The 25,782-nt window shown below is 41.6% G+C and overlaps 1 protein-coding gene across 4 annotated transcripts; it reads left to right on the top strand.

Moving 5' to 3' along the window:
• The first annotated feature begins 1,503 nt into the window (after nt 1-1,503).
• LOC104358250 (interferon-induced GTP-binding protein Mx) lies at nt 1,504-24,885 on the top strand. 4 transcript variants are annotated; one of them, XM_033011392.2, is made up of 14 exons: nt 1,504-1,622; nt 6,584-6,905; nt 8,417-8,609; nt 9,336-9,473; nt 10,751-10,905; nt 12,545-12,683; nt 13,185-13,383; nt 14,150-14,228; nt 15,613-15,735; nt 16,562-16,703; nt 18,917-19,075; nt 20,006-20,082; nt 21,591-21,833; nt 24,397-24,885. In XM_033011392.2, the coding sequence occupies exons 2-14, from the start codon at nt 6,678-6,680 to the stop codon at nt 24,628-24,630; spliced, it is 2,109 nt and encodes a 702-aa protein (XP_032867283.1). In that variant the 5' UTR covers nt 1,504-1,622; nt 6,584-6,677; the 3' UTR covers nt 24,631-24,885. The 4 variants fall into 4 exon arrangements, with proteins under 4 accessions (XP_032867283.1, XP_032867281.1, XP_032867284.1 ...); XM_033011390.2 differs by having other exon boundaries at nt 6,379-6,905; XM_033011393.2 differs by lacking the exon at nt 1,504-1,622 and adding an exon at nt 2,461-2,672.
• The last annotated feature ends 897 nt before the right edge of the window (nt 24,886-25,782 follow it).

The following is a 25,782-nucleotide window of genomic DNA, read 5'->3' as shown; positions in this document are numbered from 1 at the left end:
GTCTATACTTCTGAGATTGGAATGAAATTCTGCTTAATCTATTTTTAAACATCCTTTATTGTGTTGTCTTAATCTATAGAACTGTATTGCCAGTGAAACGTGCTGTTATAAATCATTACATAAACATGAAAACTGTTTTCAATGCATTACACTGAAACATTTCCCAGTAACAGGGTAAGGATTTTATTTGGCAGATTCAGGAGAAAATAGAAGAGCCAAAATCTTGACATTTGTAGAACGGAGAACCCCGACTTCCCCCTTCACAGCAAGGTGATATTGCCCAGAGCTCCCCTTTTTCTTAGATAAAACCCCATAACCAAATCAATCACGTAACAAAGGTACTGCTGAAAATTAATAAGGTAATCCGTAGCATGCCCCAGAAGTCCATTCCCACTCAGATAGGGCTCCTATATGCTTGGGTTCAAGAAGAGGGGTGGTGGAGGAGGCCAGGAGAGCTTGCAGCTGCAGTCCCCTGCGGTGGCTATCACGACACTCCCTGCCACACGCCTGTAGCCAGAGCTCAGAGACAAGCCCTCTGAGTCACTGCTAGACAAGGAAGTAGGAGGAAGGGCTGGCTCTAATGAACACTGTGACTGCTGCTCTGTCAGAGCCACGGACTAGAGAAAAGGCAGTTTGGAAGCCACCAAAAGCACCAGGAACTGAAAGCAGCTGATTGAGGCAGCAGGCAAAACCAGAGGGAGTGAGAAATAAGGGCTCATCCTGCATCAGATTTGTAAAGCCCCTGACTGGACAAAGCAAGCTGATTTTTCTTAACCACTTAGAGCCTATAAAAACACAAAGAACGAGGGCAGGAGAGCAAAGACAGCAGAAGAGGGAGCATCCTGACCCAGTAACATCGAGAAAAGACTGCAAGGACCTGAAGCAGTGCATAACACTGGTAAATCCCACCGTGAGCCACTTTGCTTTCTTGTCGCCCACGTTCAGCAACCTCAGCCATACCCTGCCGCCTCTGACAGCAAAGGCACAGCCCAGATGACAGTGGCACAGCTTGCCACTCTGGCTGGGATCGAAAGTTTCGCTGTGAGGTGGAAAAAACACTCCTCCTCCTGTGGAGGGGACCTTCACCCACTTGCTTTTTGCCTTAATGGATGAGGAGGCTGAAGGGGTCCCCCGGGCAGTGTGGAGCCACCATCCCTGGCGGGCAGCCCCGGAGGAGCGGGGCGCAGCAGCTTGCCCGCTCTCCACTCGACCCCTCTGCTTTCACCCCATGTGTGAGTGAGCTGACTCACTGAGCAGACCTTTCGGGGGAGAAATGTGGAGTTGTTGCTCATGGACAATATTTCCAAGCACCTCTGCCATTTGCCCCTGCCACCCCACTGTGCAGTATAGCCAAGCGAGGAGGCGGCCAGCTGTGCTCGTGAGGAGTTTCATCCGCTAAACGACAGGAGGAGCGTTCGTTGGCAAATAAGGAAATGAAAGCAAAACAACCAAAGCATTGCGTTAGTATTTCCAGAGCTATTATAAAGCAAGACCTTCTCATGTAAGAATTGGTTTCATTTCTCCTGATTCTTGTCAGAGTGTGTAGGTGGAGCCTGTAAATAAAAAAGCACCAGAAGAAGTTGAAAAGACACTGCTTCTCCTTGCTACAGGATACTACACAGGTAGAAGTTTCTCTTTTCCTTCTTCTAAAAATATCATGCAATTTTTTACTGTTATCTTCATTCTTTTTAATAGTTACATGTGAGAAGGCTGCATAAGAGTCTATAAGTAAGTGTGGTCAAACAAGGTTTCCAGGAGTAGGATTTGTTGTTTTCTGGTATGGGGGAAAAGAAAAGACATTAGTATTATTTCTTCTTTAAAAGGAGATGACTGAGAGACGGCATTTAAATTGGAATGCTTTTTTTTTTAAAGTGTGTACTGTGTGGGGGCAGTGTTCAGCAACATAGTCTAGCTAGCAGTATTAATATGTAACATCATTTTGCATTGCATTGCTACATTTTTTTTCTGATAATACAGCTAGAACTAATAAATGTACAACCCAGAGACTGTGTAATTTACCCAAATATCTTGAAGCACAGGATATGTCAGGCAGAAGCCCATGCACTCCTCTAGCTGGACACGGAGTAAATAAATGCAAGAGCTTGCGTGGGTTCAGCACCACGGCTTTGCACTTTGGGTTTGATAACAGATTTTGTTACTGTCCCTCGAGACACAAAGCCAGGATCATTAGAGAAAAACAAGGCAATTCCTCTTCAGGACCATCAGCAGGTTGGTGCTTCACTTAGATGTGGTTGTGTAGTGCAGTGTTTTGTGATGTGCCAGGGGAGGTTTCCAACACACAGGCAAGTAGATGTCTGAAGGTAAGGTTCGAGGAAACTAATAGTGTCCCATTGATGGAAGCAGGCACAGCTCTGGCTGGGGGGGGGGGGTGTGTTACCAGACTTTCAGTATCAGCACGTCATCCAGGGTGTCACGTTTCTCATGTGGATTCCTGCCAGTTTCACAAAGGCACTTAAAAATTGCAGCTCTTTTTTTCCTCTCCTTTCTTTCTTTCATCCAACGTTGTCAAGGCTCAGTACACAAAGGAATCACTATGCCTGCACAACACAGTGAAGTGTTGCACCGACCTATCTAACCTTTTTCAGGTCCAGGTGGAGAACAGCCAGGTAGCTCCAGAAATCCATGCATGCTGATTCACTCTGCTGCTTACTGTAGGTATCTCTGTTAGCCTGTGTATCTGTGTGTGCATGCTGTGATCTGCACTGTAAACCTAGCTAAAAAACCTTCTAGATATGTGGTAAGATATAGTCCTTGCACTAAAAAAAATATTTCAAAGTTGTCACTTTTTTTGTCAGACTCCTTAAGTCTCAGTTTTCCAGATGTCACAAGTTTATCTTACAAGATCTTTCATTGTCTTTTTGTTTTTCCTGGTGGCCTTACTACACTATTTTTGCATTTCATCCTATTCATTATAAGGGTGGCTAAAGCTTGCTGTATAACCTCTTTCTGAAGGAAACACATCCGTGTTTAGGAGGCCATATGCTAAAACCAGTACATTAATAACTCTGAACACAGCCCAATGAATATAAATAATAATGTAAAAGGGACAGAAAATTGTTCCTGTGTAATATTTACATTAAATTAAAAATTTATAGGAAGTGTTTATTCCATTAAATTGAAAGTCATGCAGAGAATAGGAGAGGCACTTAAAGGGATTACTGGTAGAAACATTATTATCAGTAAATTATTTCCTATATCAATAGAAAATCACAAAAGAATCTGGAGGTTAGTGAATGGGGAATGTATGTTTGTGCAGTACATTGCACAGGTAAAGCACTGTGTCTTCATTCAAGGAAGAAGAATCTTATAATTCATTAACAGAAAGAGAACAAAGTTCATACTGAAATATTAAAAAAAGGTATGTGTGGAGAAAGATGAAGGAACAATAAAATGAATGCCTTTAAATAAATTGAAGTAATTCAGTCATCTTTTATTGCTGGTCAAAAATGAGAAATTTTCTCATAGTAATTTTTTTTTTTTGATAAAAAGGAGATAGAATATTTAAAAAAAAAAAAACAAAAACAAAAACAAAACAAAACAAAAAAAAACTATTGCTTTATTAAAAAGAAAGACTGAATAGCAAATGTGGAATTAATATTTTTTTTCTAAACTTCTTTTACACATTGAAAATATAACTTACGTTGTGTCTAATCATCCTGCTTTGACATCTGCTCAAATTAGAAAACCTGTAAACTTAATTCAATCGAAAAATCAAAAGAACAGGAAATTAATGAGGAGCTCCCGAACAAACTCAAACACAGAAAGGATGCCTACAGAGGGTGGAAGCAAGAACCTGGGAGGCATACAGAAAATTGTCCGAGCAGCCAGGGATCAGATTAAGAAGGCCAAACCCCTGATAGACTTAAATCTGGCCAGGGACATCAAGGGCAACAAGAAAATTTTCTGTAGCTATATCAGTGATAAAAGGAAGATTAGGGAAAATGTGGGCCCTATCCAGAAGGAAACAGGAGGCCTGAGAAGGAAAAGGCTGAGTTATTCAATGACTTTTTTGCCTCGGTCTTCACCAGCAAGTGCTCCAGTCACACCACCCAAGTCTCAGAAGGCAAAAGCAGGGAGTGGGAGAATGAAGAACTGGCCACTATAGGATAAGATCAGGTTCAAGACCATCTAAGGAACCTGAAGGTGCACAAGTCCATGGAACCTGATGAGATGCATCTGTAGGTCCTGAGGGAACTGGCAGATGAAGTGACTAAGCCACAATCCATCATAGTTGAGAAGTTGTGGCAGTACAGTGAAGTTCCCACTGACTGGAAAAGGGGAAACATAACCCCCATTTGTAAAAAGGGAAACAAGGAAGACCCAGGGAACTACAGGCTTGTCAGTCTCACCTCTGTGCCCAGCAAGATCATGAAGCAGAACCTCCTGGAAACTGTGCTAGGGCACATAGAAAAAGAGGTGTTTGTGACAGCCAACGTGGCTTCACTAAGGCCAAATCATGCCTGAAAAATTTGGTGGCCTTCTACAACAGGTTTACAGTGTTGGTGGATAAGGGAAAAACAACTGACATATCTACCTGGACTTATGCAAATCTTTCGACGCTGTCCCACAGAACGTCCTTGTCTCTAAATTGGAGAGACATGGATTTGACAGATGGACCACTCAGTGTATAGGGAATTAGCTAGACAGTCGCACGCAAAAGACTGGAAGTCAATGGCTCAATGTCCAAGTGGAGAGCAGTGACAAGTGGCATTCCTCAGAGGCCAGTGTTGGGACCAACGGTGTTTAACGTATTTGTTGGCCACATGGGCTGTGGGACTGAGTGCACCCTCAACAAGTTTGCCAATGACTCCAAGATGTGTGGTGTGGTTGACACGCCAAAGGGAAGGGATGCCATCCAGAGGGACCTGGACAGGCTGGAGAGCTGGACCCATGCAAACTTCATGAGCTTCAACAAAGCTAAGCGCAAGGTCCTGCACGTGGGTCAGGGCAATCCCATGCACAAATACAGACTGAGTGATGAGTGAAATGAGAGCAGCCCTGCAGGGAAGGATTTGGGTATATTGGTGGATGGAAAACTGTGAGCAAGCAATGTGTGCTTGCAGCCCAGAAATCCGCATCAAGAGAAGTGTGGCCAGCAGGTTGTGGGAGGGGATTCTGCCCCTCTTCTCTGCTCTTGTGAGACCCCACCTGCAGTGCTGGGTCCAGCTCTGGGGCCCACATAAGAAGAACATGGACCTGCTTGAGCAGGTCCAGAGGAGACCATGAAGATGATCAGGGGCCTAGAGCACCTCTGTTATGAGGACAGGCTGAGAGAGTTGGGGTTGTTCAGTATGGAGAAGAGAAGGCTCCAGGGAGACCTTATAGAAGCCTCCCAGTACTTAAAGGGGGCCTACAAGAAGGATGGGGAGGGACTCTTTATCAGGGAGTGTAGGGATAGGGCAAGGGGTAACAGTTTTAAACTGAAGGAGAATAGATTCAGATTAGATATTCAGAAGAAATTCTTTACTGTGAGAGTGGTGAGACACTGGCACAGGGTGCCCAGAGAAGCTGTGGCTGCCCCCTCCCTGGCAGGGTTCAAGGCCAGGTTGGACGGGGCTGGGAGCAACCTGGGCTGGTGTAAGATGTCTCTGTCCATGGCAGCAGGGTTTCAACTAGATGGTCTTTAAGGTCTATTACAACCCAAACCATTCTTTCATTCTGTGATTTCAAGCAAAAATATGTTTATCCCAGTTATTTTTCCCACTTGTTTGAGTTAAACAGATTTTGGGTTTGGCAGCGGAAGGTTAAAATTCTAGCTTTGAAAAAATATTGTTGGGGGTTTTTTTCTTTAAATCATTGTTTCCAGAAATCACTTTCCCTGAAAAATGTCACATCAAAGCCTCCATTTTCTTCAGTCAGCCACAGAAAATATCTCAACAAAACTTCTACATAAAAAAAGTTGAACAGAAAAATAGTCTTCTAGTTCTCCCTTCTCTAACATCATGTCAGGCAAAGTCTGCTTTTTGGAGAGGGTTTTAAGCTATCAAGGATGTGACTGGTATACTGAGCTTCTAAAATAGGTGTAAGTCTTGTCCCTGACAGGTGTTTCTGCTGCAAGAGAGGTGAGTTGGCTGCATAGCAAACTATGGCTTGGTGTGTTCCACTCTCATTCCCGGTGGGCCACTCGTAGTCTCTTCTTGTGCAGCCACACAGCCTTGTAATCCTGACCCCATATGACTGAAGTTAAGCATTTGCACTCTCTTTCCAACCATGCCCATCAGCTACTGTACTGACTGAGCTTCTCAAAACACCTTTCAGCAAAATATGTCATTGATGAAAACTGGCTTTTTGTAAAAACTGTTGTAATTCTTTTTTTTTTAAAGAAAAAAAAAATTCTTTACTCTGCATCAACTTCAGGTTTTTGAAAACACAAAGCATAAGAGAGGCAGGAAGAAGTGTTTCAAGTCTATCTTCTGGAGGGAAACTTCAGTGATTTGAAAAGAACTCTGCCACTTGATACCTACTGAGAGTTCAAATCAGGAAATAAGAGTGGTGTTTGATTTTCTCTGCTATGATCACTGTTGCAAGCTCGAGTCACTCAGTGTCCCATGATTAATTTCAGAAGCTGTTTGAAAGAGCGGTTGGACCAGCAGTAATCACTGTTTAGTGAAGCATTTATAGACAACCTACGTGGTAGGCCAAAAAATCGGCAGGCCATGGATAATAAGAATGTATCAGTCAAACAACATTCTAAAAGAACCAAATCTGCCCTGAAGAAAGATGGTTTTGCATCACCTTCCTTACAAGCATCTTTAGAAGCTTTTGCAGTACCTCTCCCACCAGACTTAGAAAATGAAGATCTGATGTCGGAGAACACGATTGAGAGAAAGACTAACTATGAGCAGGAGGACTTGAAGGAACAGTACGACAGAGAACAAGACAAGGTAAGGCAGAAACCAGAAGAGGGCACAGATCCTCCCCACTCTTACTCCTATGTTTCACTTTGTGGCCCAAAATGAATTCCTTTGTCTCTGGGCAATCTGCACTTGTTAGGTCTAAGTGGAGGAGTACTTTTGGGATCAGGGCCAAGCAGTCATTTGTATAACTAGGAAGACAGGTACCTGCAATTAAGCTGAAGGCATAAAAAATGCAAGCCTGAAAAATAGGATGGCAGCATTTTAGCAGCCAATCTAATGTGCAAAGTGTATCTGTTTCATTGCTAACAACTAGTTAAACAGAAAGCCTAAATTCTAAGATATTCTTTACTTGAGGCTCTGCTATCTTCAACAGAAATACAAAAAGGTTAGTAATAACCTGTGTTGACTATTTGACACTGAAAACAGATTGGTTTTAAGTCTGTGACATAGTCAATGAAGTTGCTTGAGAATGGTTAGAATTTACTAGTTAGTAAACAACATAATGAAGATAGTGGAGAAGGGTTACTGATAAGGTTTTAAAATATCTGCCTCCAGTAATGTGCTCTGTCTTTCTCATCTTGAAAGGGAAATTTGCTGTTTGATCACATTTGACTGATAGACATATTTTCAGAGGTGGCTTTCTTAGACAAAGGTGATGGTAGGAAACTTCAATTTTTCTTTTCAAAAAATCAGGATGAATGTGCCTGGCCCTTTAGGGTCTGTAAAATATTGATGTTCTCAAAATTGCATTTCTAAATGCAGCAATCAGACTGGAACGTGGAGAGAGAAATAGGGAGTAGAGACCAAGCTTATCTTTATACACTTCAGCTGGGCATATTTAACATCAGGTGGACCAGTTTTTTAAAGGGCTGGAAATTCTTCAGTTTGTTTTCATGAAAATTAAGAGCCTGTGTTAATATGTGACACATATATAAAAACCAGAAGAAGACAATAAAACATTTAAAACAAATCACTCATATTCATCCCTTTCCTTAGCCTAAAATGAAGCAAAGAAAGAGGAGACATGATAATCTAAAAGATTTTAGCCACCTATTAAGGACGCTCCAGCAGAATGCTTTTGGTGTCTGCTAGAAAAACTAAGTCTTGAAAACCAAGACTTAATAAGCTATTCTGTACTAAATTCTGTTATTACTAGGACTAGACTTCATGTGCATACATATACTTCCATAAATCTGTGGATGAGTGGAAGAAAATTACAGGTGTTAAAAAAAATAAATTAACAAAGCACACTGAGTAATGAGGTCTTCTTTTATTCTTCACTTTCTCAGGATAGCCTACAAAGTTTGGTACTTTTACTAAGGATGGTCATTGAGCCAACTTCAACTGATTTTGTCATATTTACATACACCTGTTTATAACATGGAGGTGCAAGGATGCACAGTGACAGTGCAGCTTCATGCCAGCAAATAAGGTTTACTAGAGAACAATGAACTGGAAAAGATAGCTAAAAGGGTTTTTTTGTGGAAACAACTTATTTTAAAATTAAGGGAAATTCACTGTAAGTTTAACTCTAACAGGGAGCAGAACATACCTTGTACAACCAATATGAGGAAAAGATCCGACCCTGCCTTGATCTTGTCGACAGCCTAAGAGCTCTTGGAATAGAAAAAGACCTGGCTTTGCCTGCGATCGCAGTGATTGGAGACCAGAGCTCTGGGAAAAGCTCTGTCCTAGAAGCCCTGTCTGGTATTGCTCTTCCTAGGGGCAATGGTAAGAATTCACCTTCTCAGATTTTCACCCGAATTTCAGATTGATGAGGTGGAAGGGTTTTCTCCCCTTCCCTCCCCTTCCCTTCCCTCCCCTTCCCTTCCCTCCCCTCCCCTCCCCTCCCCTCCTCTTCCTCTCCTCTTCCTCTCCTCTTCCTCTCCTCTTCCTCTCCTCTTCCTCTCCTCTTCCTCTCCTCTCCAAGAAGCTGTGGCTGCCCCCTCCCAGGAAGTGTTCAAGGCCAGGTTGGACGGGGCTTTGAGCAACCTGGTCTAGTGGGAGGTGTCCCTGCCCATGGCAGGGAGGTTGGAACTAGATGATCATTAAGGTCCCTTCCAACCTAAACCATTCTACGATTCTACATAAGTTCTGCAAGTTCTGTATGAGTTGACAATACCATCTAGTGTTTCAGGATGGACTTGAGGAAAAGGTTTTCATAGGATGTATGTGCAGCACTGAAACAGGTTAATCAAAGAGGTATGAATCTCCATCCTTGGAGGTTTTCAAAACAAGACATGGCTGGACAGAACCATGGCTGACCTCATCTAGTGTCAGTGACAGTCCTACTATGAGCAGAAAGTTGGATGAGAGCCCTTTGGCAATGTCTCTTGGAACATTTCTGTGTCTCTGTGCAAAGTATTAGGCAACCCTTTGTATGCCACACAGTCCATGGCTGTGTATCATGCATAACAGCTGCTGAGAGAGTTACTTCTGTCTTTGGAACTGCTGCAGGTATTGTTACTCGATGCCCGTTGGAACTCAAACTGAGAAGAATACCTGCCACCAAGGCATGGAAAGGGAAAATATGTTACCGCAACACCAGCACAGAGCTCCAGAATGCCTCTGAGGTGGAGAAAGCAATAAGACAAGGTGAGTTGTGACACATTCCCCTCTTATTTCTCTTGTTCAATCTCCTCTGAATCCTTTCTACCCTTTTCTTAGGCTGAGCAGCAGTCCCCAGACTAATGCAATAATTGTAGCTATGAGTAACACCAAGTGTTGAATTCAGCACAGAAGATGGTGGGATAGCATAATATAACTCTCTCAAGAGACTTGTACTATGTACTACTTCAGTGGTGGTGATGATCCATGATATCCAAAAAAAGCTCAGGCTCTATCCTCAGCTGGATGCTGTCTGCCTGGTTTGGGGAGGTTGTTTGTCAAATTATAAACATGCAAAGCCCTAAATATTTCCTGTCATCAGTTTAAAAGCTCAGAGAATGTCTGAGGTGTCTGTGGCTGGAAATTTTATGATTTTTGAGAAAATTGCAAGAAGGCAGAGTGGAGGGCATATAGAACTTCTTCCAGCTAGTGTGCACACAGCCTCAATCATTGTCCTTCCCATGTCACAGCTTTACTTTTATGGTATTTCATGCTGTGTAAAGAAACATTTTTCCTATCCAAAGGGCAGTAAGTACTTGCCCTAAATGTGAAAGTTGGATCATCCTTATTTCCTTGACTAGCACAGTTCTACAACATTGTTATTTGTCCTAATGCTTTTTTTTTTTCCATTAGATTTTCAATATATTATTTGGGTATTTTCAATATATCCTTCCAAAACTGGCAAGGCAAGTGGTATGAATTGATTAAGATAATGACAGAGCCGAAAATCTCTCATGAGAATGACTATGGGGTTTACTTGTTTCTCTGTGCTGTTCACTGTTCAAGCATTATTGCCTTACAAGATCTGGGACAAAATACTTGATCTCTCAACGTCTCTATCAAAATGTTAAGAATATAGAATAACACCTATTTATCTTTCAAGGCAGCCAAGGATTAATTAATGCCTACAAAATGTCTTGATGTTGAGAAAGCATTTCTACAACTGACCAGTACTTTATCTGGTGGTCACTTTTGTTGTGGTTTATTTACATGTATTTTGTCTGCATATATGAAAGTTCATAAGTATGTACTCTGTAAAATATTACAGTTCACATTCCGAAAGGACTCCCTGTATCCACAGATTACATAATAATTTCCTTAGACTTTTGCGTAAATGGATTTACTTGCGTGACTGGATCTGAAAAAATCCAACCCTAAAAGAACCTTAGGTGGTAGTAGGTACTTTTCAAAGCCATTGTGTTCAGCTTCACTTTGATGCATTGTTTGAAACTTGTATTCATTGCCTTGCTCTTTTCTTCTTGCAGCCCAGGATGTTGTGGCTGGTACTAGAGGTGCCATCAGTGGAGAACTAATTTCCCTAGAAATTTGGTCTCCAGATGTCCCAGATCTGACACTAATTGATCTTCCCGGAATTGCCAGAGTGGCTGTAGGGGATCAGCCAAAAGACATTGGGGAACAGGTAAAACTTAGTTTCATATGCCAATCTGTGCACAGGGTCACTTCTGTAACATACCTCATATGTCAGCCTTTTCTGTAGGATGCTGGAGTTATTATGCTGGGCTTCTGAACCAGCAAAAGAGCTATGCTGACAAACAGGCCTATTTTCAGGCAAAGAATTGCCGATCAGAATAATGTGGTTCAGGATCTCCTGTCTGCCCTCTGTCCTCATGCAGGAGGGAGCTGCCCATGCTAGCCGTGAAGGAGCCACCTCAGGTGCCTTGACACAGCCTACCCATGGCAGCATGGAATAACCCGGCCGTGTGGACCCTGAACACAGTGCCAACCCCTTGTCCCTCGGCTAGACAGCAGTCTGGAAGAGAGATATATCCCCAAATTAGTTGTCTCTTACCACCTATCTGGGTGTATTTGGCAAAGGTGAATAGGTCCAAGTTCTTGTAAGATCTTCTGGAGCAAGGTGACACATTGGCCTTCTTACAGGTTCGTTGCTCTGCCACCCCCTTACTTCCAGAGCACATCAGAATCAGAGCCGTCCTGGTATTTCTCATCCCTTAAGGGATCCCAGCAGACCTTTTTTGAAGTAAACAGAATATGTGTTAAAGTGGAGGGGATCTCTATGTTTCTTCAGGCTGCTTTTAAAAGCAATGTTGAGGAATACAGATAAAACTCTAATTGGACAAGGCCAGCTGTGAAGGTGATGTGCAGAAGCTGGGTGTATTGTTCCTCCTAAAATACCTTTAAATAGGAATGTGGAATAAGAGTAGCCAAAACTAAACTAGACATATCAACAAAAATAAGACAAGATTGGATTGTCCAGGCTTTACTGTCTGGGTGAAGAGTAATTTTATTTCACAATTAGACAGTAGTCTTTCTATTGTATTCAGAAGAAAGCAGCAGGCGTAACATGATCCACACATTTCCATCATCCCCAGCTGCCTGCATGCTTCAGAGGTGGAGGCTATAGCATTGTAGCATGCCAGAAATTGGGATGGATGGGAAATAGAAAAGAGAGGAACCTTTATCAAAATTAAGAAAAAAGTTAACTTACTTTGGTATAAGCACAATAGAGCTCTGTGAACCTTTTGTAATACAACATAAACTATGAGAAAGTCTTTTAATTTGGCGTTGAAACATAGAAACAATGCCAATTAGATGTCATGTGCAACTTGGGTTTTTTTCACAAACACTCCACTGAAATATAAGCCAAAGACATTTGCTCTCCTTTCAGAGATACAAATTTGAGATTTATCAGCATAATCTGGCTTTCTTTCTTTATGTAAGTGTGCACCTAGACAGCAGAACTTGTTTTTCTTATGTGTGATTATTTATGAAATATTTTTAATGTTTCCATAATGAAATATTATATGCATGAGACATTAAACATTACATAGCTTTCATGACAGGAAAAACAATAGTCTGGCCTCATTCATGCTAGATGTATGGATTAATCTTGACATAGGAAAAGAGGCTGCATACTTCCACTGACCCATTGCCAAGCCATCCTTTAGCATGTAATGCTATTCTCATTATATGTAACATTTAATGTCATCAGCCAGGGACTCATATTGCTAGAAATGGTCACATCCTACATGCAAGCATTTGACTTCACTGAACTTCATTACTGCTGTATTGCATTACAGATCAAAATGCTAATTAGAAAAATTATTGGCTTCAAAGAGACGCTCAATTTAGTAGTGGTGCCATGTAATGTGGATATTGCAACAACAGAAGCACTGAAAATGGCTCAAGAAGTGGACCCCAGTGGAGAAAGGACACTAGGTGAGGCAATTTTTAAGCTACAAGTAGAATAGTAGTACAAATCTGTTTTTCCCATGAAGGTCGGAAGTTTTGTATTCCATGTCAGATCTATGAAATTAGCTAGCAGAAGAAGGAAAAAAAACAACTTAAGTAAACTATTTACAAAGTTTGATATTAGTAGCTCTAAGAATCCTTCAATTTTGAGTCTTCCTGGCATTCATGTTATGAATAATAATTGGAAATTGAAAAACTCGGAGTTAATGGTGGAAAAGCTTTGCTGCTGCCTGTTAAAAAATTGTTTGCAAGGCAAAAGGCGTGGTGGGAGGCCAACTGTAGAGCAAGTTTTACAGTGCAAAGCCCAGGATCTGAGAGATTTCTAGGAGAGAGAAAACAAAACAAAGATAAGCTACTTTATAAAACACAGTACAGAGCGTTTGTGCTCTGGTGGCAACGTGTCCTACTGAAGCTCTCCCACCTTCAACTTCTGCATTCAACTAACTTTCTCTTTGGGTAACTTCACAGGGATCCTCACCAAACCAGACCTGGTGGACAGAGGAACCGAAGAGAGCATTATTAACATAATACGAAACCTGGTCATCCCCCTCAAAAAGGGTTACATGATTGTGAAGTGTCGTGGGCAGCAGGACATCCACAACAAACTTGCCTTGGCTTCTGCAATACAGCAGGAGAGAAAGTTCTTCGAGAATCACAAATATTTCAGGTACCTCTCACAGCAAGGACCTCATAGAAAACATACTAAAGTCACTTCAAAGCTTCCTGTTGGCTTGCTGTGATTTAAATTAGGATTGCAAACAGGTATTAATTATACTCGCTATTTCTCACTGTCCATGTAGTATTGCATCCCAGTCAGCCAGAAGAATTTTACATGTGAAATAAACTTTAAAAATTTATTTTGTGTGCAAGTTTAATACATAACTCTCCTTAATGTTAGGAGAAGTGCAATCGACTTCAGAAGTTCAGAATAGTCCCAAAGAATTAAAGTTAAATATCTGAGCACTTCAAGACAAGCACCAAAGTATTTCTATTCACTGGAAAACACAGTGAAACACGGCATGAGAAAGGATACTGCCTGTGCCGAGGACACAGATTTCCCCAGAAGATGACTCAGCAGCAAATCAATCATACTATAGAGAATGACAGGTGAAAAGGGTTTTGAATCAGTGTACTTCACACATGCAGAAATAATATTGCAGCACATTAATCTGCTGTTAGACTTTGCAATTTTCAGATTCTTCTGTTTCCCCTTGCTTAGCCAGTAGCAGTAGCTGTCAAACAACTCTTGCATAAAAGCCACAGCACCCATGGAGTGCTAGGCTGCTGCTGCATCTGTACTAGCAGTCCGTAGAGGGCCCTTTCTCTACTCGATTTTTGTAGTAGAACCGGTGAAAACAGAGCAGAGCATCAGTGCTGCCTCCTTGCCCTGCACACACAGTCTATACAAAACCACCTTTTCCTCTTTTTTGCAGCATTCTTATGGAAGAAGGAAGGGCTACTATCCCTCATCTGGCAGAGAAGCTCACAAATGAACTTGTGAGACATATTATTGTAAGTAACAGAGGTGCCATACTGAGCTGTTTGTATCAGTTACTATGTAAAAATAAACTCAGCCCTTCGACCTTGGATTTCAATAGATTGCAACTGGATTGCATCTTTATATGCATAGATAGTACTTACTTATCCTTCAATGCAGCAACCTGAGAACAAATTACGTTGAGACTTAGAGGTAAAGAAACCCATGCTCTGTCCTCAGGTTTGCCTTTAAGCTGAACATTGGTAACAGGCGAATCATTTCATGTACTTGTGACCCATAACTCCTGCTTTTTCAATGTCAGCCATGGTATTTCTTTTTGTTTGTGAAGAGTGTTGATTGGCTTGGTGACAAGCTATTGCTGTGAGCTTACTAAAACACAATAACTTAAAATGTCTTCTAAATCTCAAGTACGATCTAATTGTTTTATTATATTATTATACTAATATAAGTATATTGGGTTTTTAATTTTATATACATGTATCTGTAAGTAATATATCTTATTGCATTAAGGGAAAATGCTAAAATAGAGGGAACCTCTAAATTCAGTCCTGAAGGAGAAAAGAAAATGTATTTATGTAACCTTACCTAAAATAAGCAACTAAACAGCCATGTTCAATCAGGTATTTATCAGGAATGGAGGGGTCACTACATTGGCCACATCACCACGTCGTACGGGGGCGAGACTGGAGTGACGACCTCACACCGATGCGATGAAAGTCGTTCTCCTTTATTTACCCGAATAGCGCCAAGATATACAGAGCCAGACGGTCACACGCTCTGTGCTTTACAATCTATTGGCTAAAGGCACTTATCACGCCCCCGGAAGTGCTGTGATAGGTCTGCATCGTTAGTACAAGTGTACAAACTAAATCTACTTTGTGATTAGTGTATCCGGGCATTCCAACAGGAAGGAAGCACTAGCCTGACTTCCTTATTCTTGCCCTTCCAGGTGACCTCAAGGGCAGGATTACCACGTGCAGTTTTCTGCTCAGAGACCCAGCCTGGATTGTCCAAACCCTGTAGGATCAGTGCATGACCCTGATTCCCCAAAAAATCCCACCACACCATGTCCCTGGTGCAACCCATGAGGACATAGGTTTTGGGACACTATAGGTGAAATGTTACCTTAGACTGCAGCTACTCTGCCCACCTCAGAGTGAGGTCCAGCCTCATTTCTCAGGGACATCCTAGCCCCATGCCTTCTCTCAATGCAGGCCATATTTACACTTCCATGCTATCCCACTATCACACATGGGATGCAAGGACAGCGAGCTCATGGACTCCTAAGAGCAACGGTCACGTGCAGGTGTAGGCCACTTTTAGAGGGAATTTGCTTTCCTTCAAAACCAGAGGTGTTCAACCTACTTAAATGTCCTTCTTTACTGTCTACCCCCCCAGAAAACTTTGCCAACACTAGAGAGCCAAATACGTGAGGTGCTCCAAAAAACTTTACACGACTTACAAAGGTACAGAAGAGGTACACCCACAACAGAATATGAGAAGCTGATTTTTCTCACAGATGTAAGTATCAATATTGCTTCGGTCATAGATCACAGTGAGGAGGTAAATGTGGGAGAAAAAGAAACATCTAAAGTTAGCAAAATGTTGGCATGGGCCTCAAGGAAGCTTGTGGTATCTGTCACTGAAGTGTTTTGAGAGTAACATAGACAAACGTTTTGCAGGAATGCATCATACCTGCAAAATAATGGACCACAGGAACTTACGGCCCCTTCTAGCAAATTATTTCCTGTGATTATGAGACAAGAGAACTGAACAACTTGGTTGATTGGTCAAAATCAAGCATCTCAGAGAAGGAAAACTTACACTCTTGCCTGACCAACATTTTGAAGGGTTTCCATTGTTTACACTGTTCATAAGACCAAATGCATTCCTGATATCAAAATATGATTTGCAAGTCCATCTAAGTGTTTCATCTTAGGGACCTAATGTCCCACAGTAAGCTCTCAGCTGGCCAGTAGAGGTGCTCAGGAATGCTCATCAGCATTCAAAGACTTCATACAAGTCTGGTCAATTACAATTTAGTAATGATTCTAAGAGTCCCCAAGAAAACAACAACAACAACAATGACAAAAAACAAACAATACAGAAAAATATATGATCAAGTTTGTTCTCCTCTAGCTGTGCTGGTTTTGGAAAAAAAAAAAAAAAAAAAAAAAAGAAGGAGCTAAGAAGCTAAGAGTATAAAAGATGTAAGGAAGGCATGATGTTTTCAGTGAACCATTGCCCTGCTTTAACATCAAATGACTGCAGATTTACTTAATGCACCAGTTAGTCTGAAGAAGTGAAACTTTAATGCGTTGCTCATTTGTTCTTTAATTCACTACAGTTGATCAAACTCTTTAATCAAGACATCTCTCAGGCAATGCGTGGAGAGGAACAGTTGTTTGGAAATGAAACCAGACTGTTTGCAAAAATCCGCAGAGAGTTTCAAACATGGCAAGTGATTCTCCTAGAGTGCACTACAAAAGGTAAGCATAGAAAACCATCACTTGCAGCTAACTTGAGATTCCATTCCCTTGCTTTTAAATCAAGACACAGCATCATCAACAGGTTGTTTTCAAGAAAGTGAAAAATGAGAAGCCAGGAGCATTCATCTGTTGTAGTGTTAGGCAAGTTATACTTTGGTCCTTGCGGACAAAGACCCAACTGGCATTAAATGCTGTCATTACAGAGAGATCGGTGGATGTCTCTCTTCTCCCAACAAAGCAATAAAATCAAGACTGTGGACCCTGGCACAGAATTAGTTGGTGATTCTCTAAACCAATCTTCTAAATAACAGCAGCGAAAGCAATAATAATAATAACAGTAATAATAAAAATAGTAATAATAATAATAACAACAACAACAAATAAGGGATGATGATGATGATGAATGTTCAGAATTTTGATCTTTTTTGTTCTACTTTAGCTCTCATTTAAGGTGTGGAGAAAGCGATTCTGACTCTGAAATAACCACAACCTTGTAAAGAGTACCCCTTTCTGTGCATCACCCAACCTGCTAATTGTTTAACTGAACTCAGTTCTAAACTGAGGTGTAGGGGGATACACACAGACTGACCCCCTGCTGTACACTCAACATCTTTTGCCGCATCTTTTTCACGTCTTTCAGAGATCCCATCATTTGCTCTTAGAGATGAAATAACATCAGCCACCTGTCAAGCAGTAGCTCTTGAAACACATTCTTTTAGTCTCTGATGCACATCTATGACAACATCACTAGTGACTCAAAAATGATATGTACAAATAGGCTGAAAAGTTACCATCAGTCAGAGACAAATATACATATATATATGCATATATGTGAAAAGAGACAGACAGACATTGGCCTATGCCAATGTCTCATATGTCCCATCCATGAAGTACCAAGCCAATCAAAGTGATTTTATGGTGAGGAGTAAAAGAGTAAGATAATGAAGGCATGAAGAAATAGATGTAAGAATGACAGAAAGCACTAGCAGAAGGATGAAGCTTCTTCAGAGGACAAAGAGCAATTGAGTTGCAGAATATACACAAGGCACCACATGGCAGCTGAATCACAGTGGGGAACCTTCTAGGCACTTGCAGGTTCTCCTCACTGACTAAACTAATACATCCAACTTCACAATAGAATCACGGTAGCAGCACACAGCAGCTCTTATAACAGCACAGCTCTGGCTGATGAAATGCTACTCCAGAATCATGTGTACATATACTCAGGTGAAGCAGTTACATGTGCAGCAAAGTTCATTTAAATAAATTAAAAACTAGAGGTAGCTTTAATGACCACTTCATCAATGAAAAGCATTGTTATCAGCCACCACTAGGATTTCTGAAGGTACATCATTGCATGTCAGATGATTCTCTTTAACTTTTTTATGATGAAAGAAAGTATTAAAAATAGCAGATACTTTGGATACTTGAAACCTTGAACTTCCTGTTTCAAAGCTGACAGATGTGCTTGTGGCCATGTTACAGCTTTGTACTACCTTAACTGTACTGGTACATTTTCGGACTCTGAACCAGATACTCCACATCTACTTCTGTCTTTTTTTTTTTTTAATTGTTATCCAAGCAAAGACTCATATACCCGAATGTTAGAATTTAATGCATTCATGGCTTAACTTCTACTTCCACATGTGCACTAGATCCATGATTCACAAATCTGACTCCAAAACAGGGCAATATCAAAACCTTTTAAAACTCTTGGAAACACATCTTTGCCTGAATATGAAAACTAATTCAAAGGGATATATCTCATTTGAGATGGCAAATTCATATGATGTAAACAAAGAAATATTGACTGTGATATCTGAAATAGTCAACCGCTGATTACCTGGAATGAGACTGTTTAGTGAGTTTGGGGTTTTGTTTTGTTTTGGGTTTTTTAAAACTCAGAAGTGGCTGGTAATGGCCACTTCTGTGAGGGTAGGATTTCCAAGAAGAACCACTATTTTTGAGTCCCATCATAATTTCTGGATTGCTTTCTGTTAGTTAGATGCTTGTTCCAATGTGTGAAATGGCTCATTCACTGAACAATGATGTGTGTTAGTTCAGTTCTGTAGTAACAGTATTGCTTGAAAGATTGTCTCAGTAGTTTTTCTTCTCAAGAGCATTTCAAAGAGGAGAAATAGACTTCGTCCTTAAATCTGAAATTTATAAATTGACTGATTTAGTAGTAAAGCAATGTTCTTTTAATATTACAGTTAAAAAAAATGTACCCAGTAAAGTGTGGAAATATGAAGACCAGTATCGTGGACGGGAGCTCCCAGCCTTCACCAATTACAGGACATTTGAGGACGTTATAAAAGAGCAAATCGTAGAACTGGAGGAGCCAGCCATTGAGATACTGAACAACGTGATCAGTACGTCTCACAGGCCACATGAGGCTGTTACGTGTGACACACTGGTGGGCCTGACAGGTTTTATTTTCCACAATAAGTCAACATTCTCACTTCTGGAGCAAGAGCTCCAGCCAGGATATTTCAGAGTGGGGAAATGAATTTGATTCTACCTGGGAGCTTGCTTCTTCTCTAGAGCTTTCAATCTCTGCAAGTGGTCTCCAGCATTTGTTAATGCTTTTCCCAGTGGCTGGTGGAAGGGAGTTAGTAACTTAAAATAAATAACACAATAAAGAAATAGTATAGTAGAACTACCCAGTGCCAGCCAAGCAGCTTAGTATTCCCAGCCTGAGGCATGGCATTCACAAATGCGAACTGGGAACCCAGCTTCTTTGCCAATACTTTGCATGACGTTGTATGTATCATACAGTGACTGCTGGGGCTGGGGGAAAGGGTACCTAGTTCATCCAGTAAAAAACACCCAAGGCAAAATTATGTCATGATCCTCTCTCACCTACGTTTGCCTTAGAAGGCAGCTATGGCATCTGTCCCACCCTCAGTGCTCTGTACTATATGCACTAGCCCCTCTTCCTGGGGAGGCCCCTCAGGAGGTGAGATGCAGCTGTGCCTACATGGCCAAGTGATGGCACATCTGGTCAGATGCAGCTGTAAGCACAGAAATTGCTTTATCAAAGAAATCTCAGTGATATTCAAGCTCTCAGGTGTTAAGTGGTTACAGGAGGTCTTTAATGACTCACACTCTTGGACCTAGAAATCTACATTCCTACTTGTTTGCATTGGTCATAAAGGCATAGTGCATCAGGACAGCTGCTTAGATATTTCTGGATGAATACAGTAAATGAGTAGTTCTCCCAAGTCTCACATTAACAATAACTTAAAAACCTCACTTGCTTACCTGACTTTTTTTTTTTTGTCTCTCTATTTTTCACTTAGGACTGGTTGAAGAGAAATTTGTGGAACTCACTAAAAGGCATTTTGCTAATTTTCACAATCTAAACAGAACTGCTAAGGTGAGACAGTACCTATACCTGAGATAAGACAACAGCAAGACAGAATGACATTTGTGAATACAGCCATGCTTACAGTACCTATCCCATTGCATTACCCTTAGGCAAGCATAAAATTTCTTGAAAACCTAAGGTTTTTATAAAATAAGGAAGAGCTTGAAAGTGATAGCATGTTTATAATGACACTAATGAAAGTGCACTTTGCTTTTTGGTACAACTTTGGCAAGGTCTAAAACATACATTCCTCATTCATTCTGATCACATTCCTGATGCATACAACACAATGCAAAGAAAACCTAGTATGGCTGCCTTGAAGAATTTATAGCTAATTTCAAATTTAAGTCCTGCAATGATTTGTTAAGTCTGTGGGTAGCCTCAGAGCACTAAACAGTGCTTTTTCCCCTCTGAAAGGCAAGCCAGGGTGTTAGCCAGTGCAGGAATCTTATCTTTGATAAAAGGGAGTAGTAGCAGAAAAGCCAAAAATCATTCAGCTATGAAAGAGCTAGAAGATGTCTGTTTACAATTTGAGGGATCGCATGTTTTGGGGTGGAGTTAAATTCTATGGATGTCATTCAAGGTCTTTTCTCAAAAAGCTTTGAGGAAGAGATGAGAAGCAATGCTGGACAGCCAGGAAGCAGAGTCCACTCATGGGGTACTGCTTAAAAATAAAACGCAAAGGCAGATGCAGGTGAAATAGATGGTTTGCTATTTGACTTGCATGGCCAAACCCTACTGAGCTCCCAGGCCAACTGGACAGCAAGCAAATAATCTAGTTCAGTCAAACACAGAGGTGTTTAGGGAGGGTTCTTCAGGAATAACACGGTGAGAGGAATGAAGAGGTAGGAAGCCCTGGTAGACACTGAAGATGAGAAAAAATGATGGAATGCTCTCTTAGGCATGCTAGGAAAGCATTTTAAGGGAGTTTGAAGTTGACTGAGGAAACTTTGCTGCCCCCACAGACTTTTGGGTGGAAGTATCAAAAAGGCCAGAACGCATCAGATTACTGCAACAGAAGAGCCAGACAGCAAGGGGTTAGACAGGGTTGGTTTGCTGACAACAGACAGGAGACTACGCGTTTTGAGAAGGGCAGGAGGGGCAATGGAGTTCACATCAGTGCCTGCTGTCACTGCCTACTGCAAGAGGGAGACACAAACAAAGTGCATGTAAAAACTGAGGACAGGCTGCAGGCTGAATTCACAGCTGGTCATTGCTGCTTGTTCCCATCAGCCTTGTATTTCCCTTTAAGGTCCAAGCACTAGGTTTTGAGTGATCCCACTCATGTTTAAGGAGGGGACAAAACCACCATGTTTTCCTGCTCTTTCACAACAGAGGAGCCAGAATCTAAAGCACTACTTCATGTTCCCAAGGACTGGTCTGGGATTAGACAGTGCTGCAGCAGGGACTGTTGAACACTGCCCACCTTGCTATTCCCTGCAGACACTGCTAAGCACCAGCACCTTTGCAAGGGAAGCAAATGTCTAAGAATTTGTTGGTTTTTTTTTCTTTTCTAGATCAGAATTGAAGACATTAGAGAGAAACAAGCAGCGGAGGCTGAAAGACATATCCGGACCCAGTTTAAAATGGAGAGCATTGTATACTGTCAGGATGACCTTTACATTAACGATTTAAATTCTATTAAGGCAGAAAATACTACCAAAGCTGGCAATGGGAAAGAGTTGCAGTTTGGATCCATTTCGAATCAAGAGCCCTGCTTTGTCCAGGAAATGGTTTCTCACACGAAGGCCTATTTCAATGTGAGTTTACAGACTATGATAGAGCAGCTCTGCATGCTGAATGCTATAGTATATGCCCCTCATCCAGATCTCCCTATAGTCAATAGTCTTTCATGCTGTACTACCACTACATAAGGAATAGTAGCCAGAGGGTGGAAGTGTCTTATCCAGGTACATGCAGAGTTTCTGGATGAATTATTCTAACCTTCTGGCCAGTGATGAAAATGCCAGGACAAAGCTGGTCTATGGCTATGCCAGCACAGTCGCTGGAGAGTAGTTGCACACTACAGGATATGGCGATTAGGGAAGCCTGCAGGTTGTTAAAATGACGGCTGGCTCCTAAACCATTTGTCAGACCCCCCAGTCTGGCATGGCTCCCTGCTGCGGCTGCCCCCTGCTTGGGGAGTAGGCCATCGGCAAGCGAGTCCTCTTCTCACCCTCCTCCAGCCTTTCATGGAGAAGAGGGTGACTCCTTGCCACGTACACAGCCCCACGCCAGTACAACGCCCTCTCGCTGGCTCTCCTATGGAGACAAGTGTCAGGGGGAAGAAAGGACAGTCAGTTCCCAGCAGGGAGGAGAGGATAGGATGGGGAAGAGTCCTTGGCTCTGTAATTAGAAGTTTCTGATGTTGAAGGCAAGCCCCCCTCTCCAGCACAGGAAGCAACAGTCCTAGGATTGCCATCTCAGGCCATCTCAGTTTTCAAATAACACTAATTTCCACAAGCTTAAAAACATTATGTACAGCACTTCACTGTCCAGCACAGTGTCTGAGAGATCAGGTCAGCCTCAAGCCCCTCTGCATATTCCTCTGCCAGCAGAAAGTGGTGTCAGTGGCTTGCAGTCAGATTCTAAACTAATGCGGCAGGAGAAGCAATAATAAAACGTTAAGTTAAAATGGATTCAGCTACCTATAGAGATCAGAGTGTGCATGCTGTATTGCAGATAGCTCCACAGAAGTTAAGTCTATGAAGACAAATGGGTTGTTTTAACAAAGGATCATGTTAAAGGAAGACAGCAAAGAGAACACAGAGTATCAGGATTTGCTTTTGATCTTTGTTTTGTAAGACTCACTCAGAAAGCAACAAGTTCAGTATTAATAATGCAGTAAGGTAGGTAGCAACTCACCTTGAATTTCAATAGCAAGGTTTTGACAAATTCCTGCAATTAAATGTTCAGGCTGCTCAGGCTGATGGAGAGAAAACCATCGGCTTTCAGAGAACAAAAGACAAAGGCAGAACTGTGTAAGGTCTTCCCTCCTGCCTCACTATACTATCCTCTATAATACAAATGTCTTAGAAACTAGTTATACATTTTTGTAAATGCCCTAAGTGCCATTTTCAACAACAACAAATGCCAGGACATCATAACTCCATGGGATTTATACAAGGCCTAATACACTTTGAATGAGATGGAAGCTCTTATGTGTCCATGGCCTATGAAAATAGCATGCATGAACCTGTGTCAGCTATGGCAAGACTATCAAGATTTCCACTCCAGAAAAACACTCATATTTAAAGCATCTAGGCTCCTTCCCACCACGGTTACTAGTACTTAGAGAATACATAGGCTCAGTAAGTGCTTCAGCTGACTCAGCTGAATTGCTTGCTATTGACTAGATCTCTGCAAACTAGAAAGAAAAACTATCTTTCAGCTTGAGCTCAACCTCATCCTTGTACACAAAAGATTTGTAGCCACTGTGCTCCAGAGGTACCCAAAGCCAGAAACACCTTAGACCTCTCTGGAAACAGGCTGCCTAAACCCTGAAAGACCTATAAATTAAATGTGCCTCTACTGGTCTTCCCACTGCCATTTTCAAGTCAGGTGCCACAAAAAGAAAGAAAGATGGCACCTCTCTCAATTGCAGGCAGTCACTCAGGCATAAGTGCTCACCTGGCACCAGGAGGGCTGGAGGGAGGCAGCTGCCTCCCAGCGTTGGAGAGGTTTTGAACCTCCATTGCCCAAGAGCACCAGCTAAACCCCCCATGTCCTGCAGATGTCTCTGGGGAAAAGGCCCCACAAGGTCTTCTAGATCAGTCTGTTTCAATTTGCATAAATAACTAGACCAGACAGTTTGTCAGGTTAAGCAGGAAATTACATGCTAAATCTTACTCCAAAGCTGTCTTATGCTTAAAAGGGCAACCACATCAGAAATATCATCTAAATACAGGAATTTACCACCTTTGAGAAAAATGTTTGATTTCCTGTACACTAACAGATTGGTAGTGTTCAGAGAAGACAGGTTTGACACCAGAAATTGTTCATAAGTACTATTCACCGGGTATGTCCTCATATAGCTCTGACCAGTGCTAGCTGACAGACCTAAGTCAGGAACAGCCTGCCTTGGATTCTATTTGCTGAGGGAAAAAAGCAACAACTGAAATTCCCGTAACTTCTCATTTTTATATCTTTAGGCACAAAAGAGACTGATGGCAAACATTTTTAGTTCCTAAAAGCACTCACTTCTTGAACAGTAACTCAATACATTTTAAAAACAGGCTGTCATTTCTTGCCAGATTACCTACACCCTTTCCTTTTTTAGTTCTTTTTGGGAAACAAATCTCCCTTTTTTTCCCCTTCTTGCAGGGAGCAAGTAAACGTCTCTCCAATCAGATACCTCTGATCATCCTGTCTTCTGCCCTTCATGATTTTGGTGATAACTTACAGACCACTATGTTGCATCTTTTGCAAGAAAAAGACAAGTTAAGCTATTTCCTTCAGGAGGACAGTGAAGCTGCTAAACACAGGAACTACCTCAGTCAACGAGTTAATCGGCTTGCCAAAGCCTGCCAGTACCTGAGAGACTTCACCTCGCAATAGCTATCTTCATTTCTCAGAAGAATTTTTCTACTCTTGCTTTCTGACATTTTCTAGCATAAAAAACCCTAAAAATGTAATGTCAGCACAGACCTTTAACACTTATACCTAATGTGCAGTTCTGCTTTATTTTCCATAAGCACTTCTATGCAAACACCTACCCTGATATAAAGCACTCCATTGCAGTTGTGATTAAATAAATGTTATCCCTTTTTTTTTTTTTAATTTGCTTTATGAACTCCAGATGATCATTGAAATAATTATTAAAAGGCTAGAGCTCTAAGAGTTGTGTTTTGTCGTGTTGATTTTTTTAAATGAGTATGTGGGCTTTCAGATGTATAACTGCAGAAATCAAATCATCTAACTAGCTTTCCTAGATGAACTTTACTGCACAACCCTAGCAATCCCCCACTTCCCCTTGTGTTTTTGCCCGACGGTGGTTGATGTCATTCCTGCACTGTTAAGTGACAGTCCAGTAGGTACAGAGAGTGCACACAGGGGGCACGAAACCGTTCCAGCCTAGAGGGAAAAGAAAGTTAACTTCATCAGATCAGTACGTCCACAGGATGCCATTGGCTCCATTTCTTTTTCACTTCTCTGATTTGTAGAGAGATACTAAAAGACTCTTTTTTTTGGATGCCTAGAGCATCACCTGAAATTTTGGGTCTGATGGGCAATTCAGTAGGTGGCAGGATTTGGCTATCCAGAAGGGACTAAACCACCCAGGATGTTGAACATTAGAAGGGTATCTCAGCATGTGGTTTGCTGCCTGTCTCCTTCCCCTCCCTCTGTGCAAGGAGAACATTTCCAAAAGCTCTTTCATTTCATGGAAGCCAGTGGAAAAAGTACTACTGCACCCTGTATTCATGACATCTTTCATATGGAGGCAAAGATGTGCTTTGTGTAGCAAGTCACGTCTGCATTCAGCTAAAAAACAGTATGCTTGTACAGTGTGCCACACAGTAATTTCCAATATGCTTACAAGAGAAGCCTTCTCTTCAGGCTAGAAATGATAGAAGGTGTTTGACACTGACATGAAACTGCAGCAGCAGATGGCTGACCTCTGTGGCAGTGTTCACCACCAGGACAGCATACAGCTTTCTTAACCTTTTTTGGCACTGCTGCCAGTTTTCCACATATCTGTATACTGTTTTG

Source organism: Tyto alba, unplaced genomic scaffold, assembly GCF_018691265.1.
Source record: "Tyto alba isolate M040663 unplaced genomic scaffold, T.alba_DEE_v4.0 Super-Scaffold_14, whole genome shotgun sequence".
Taxonomy (NCBI): domain Eukaryota; kingdom Metazoa; phylum Chordata; class Aves; order Strigiformes; family Tytonidae; genus Tyto; species Tyto alba.
The sequence above is the reverse complement of the archived record's forward strand: the minus strand, read 5'-3'. Positions and strand labels throughout refer to the sequence as shown.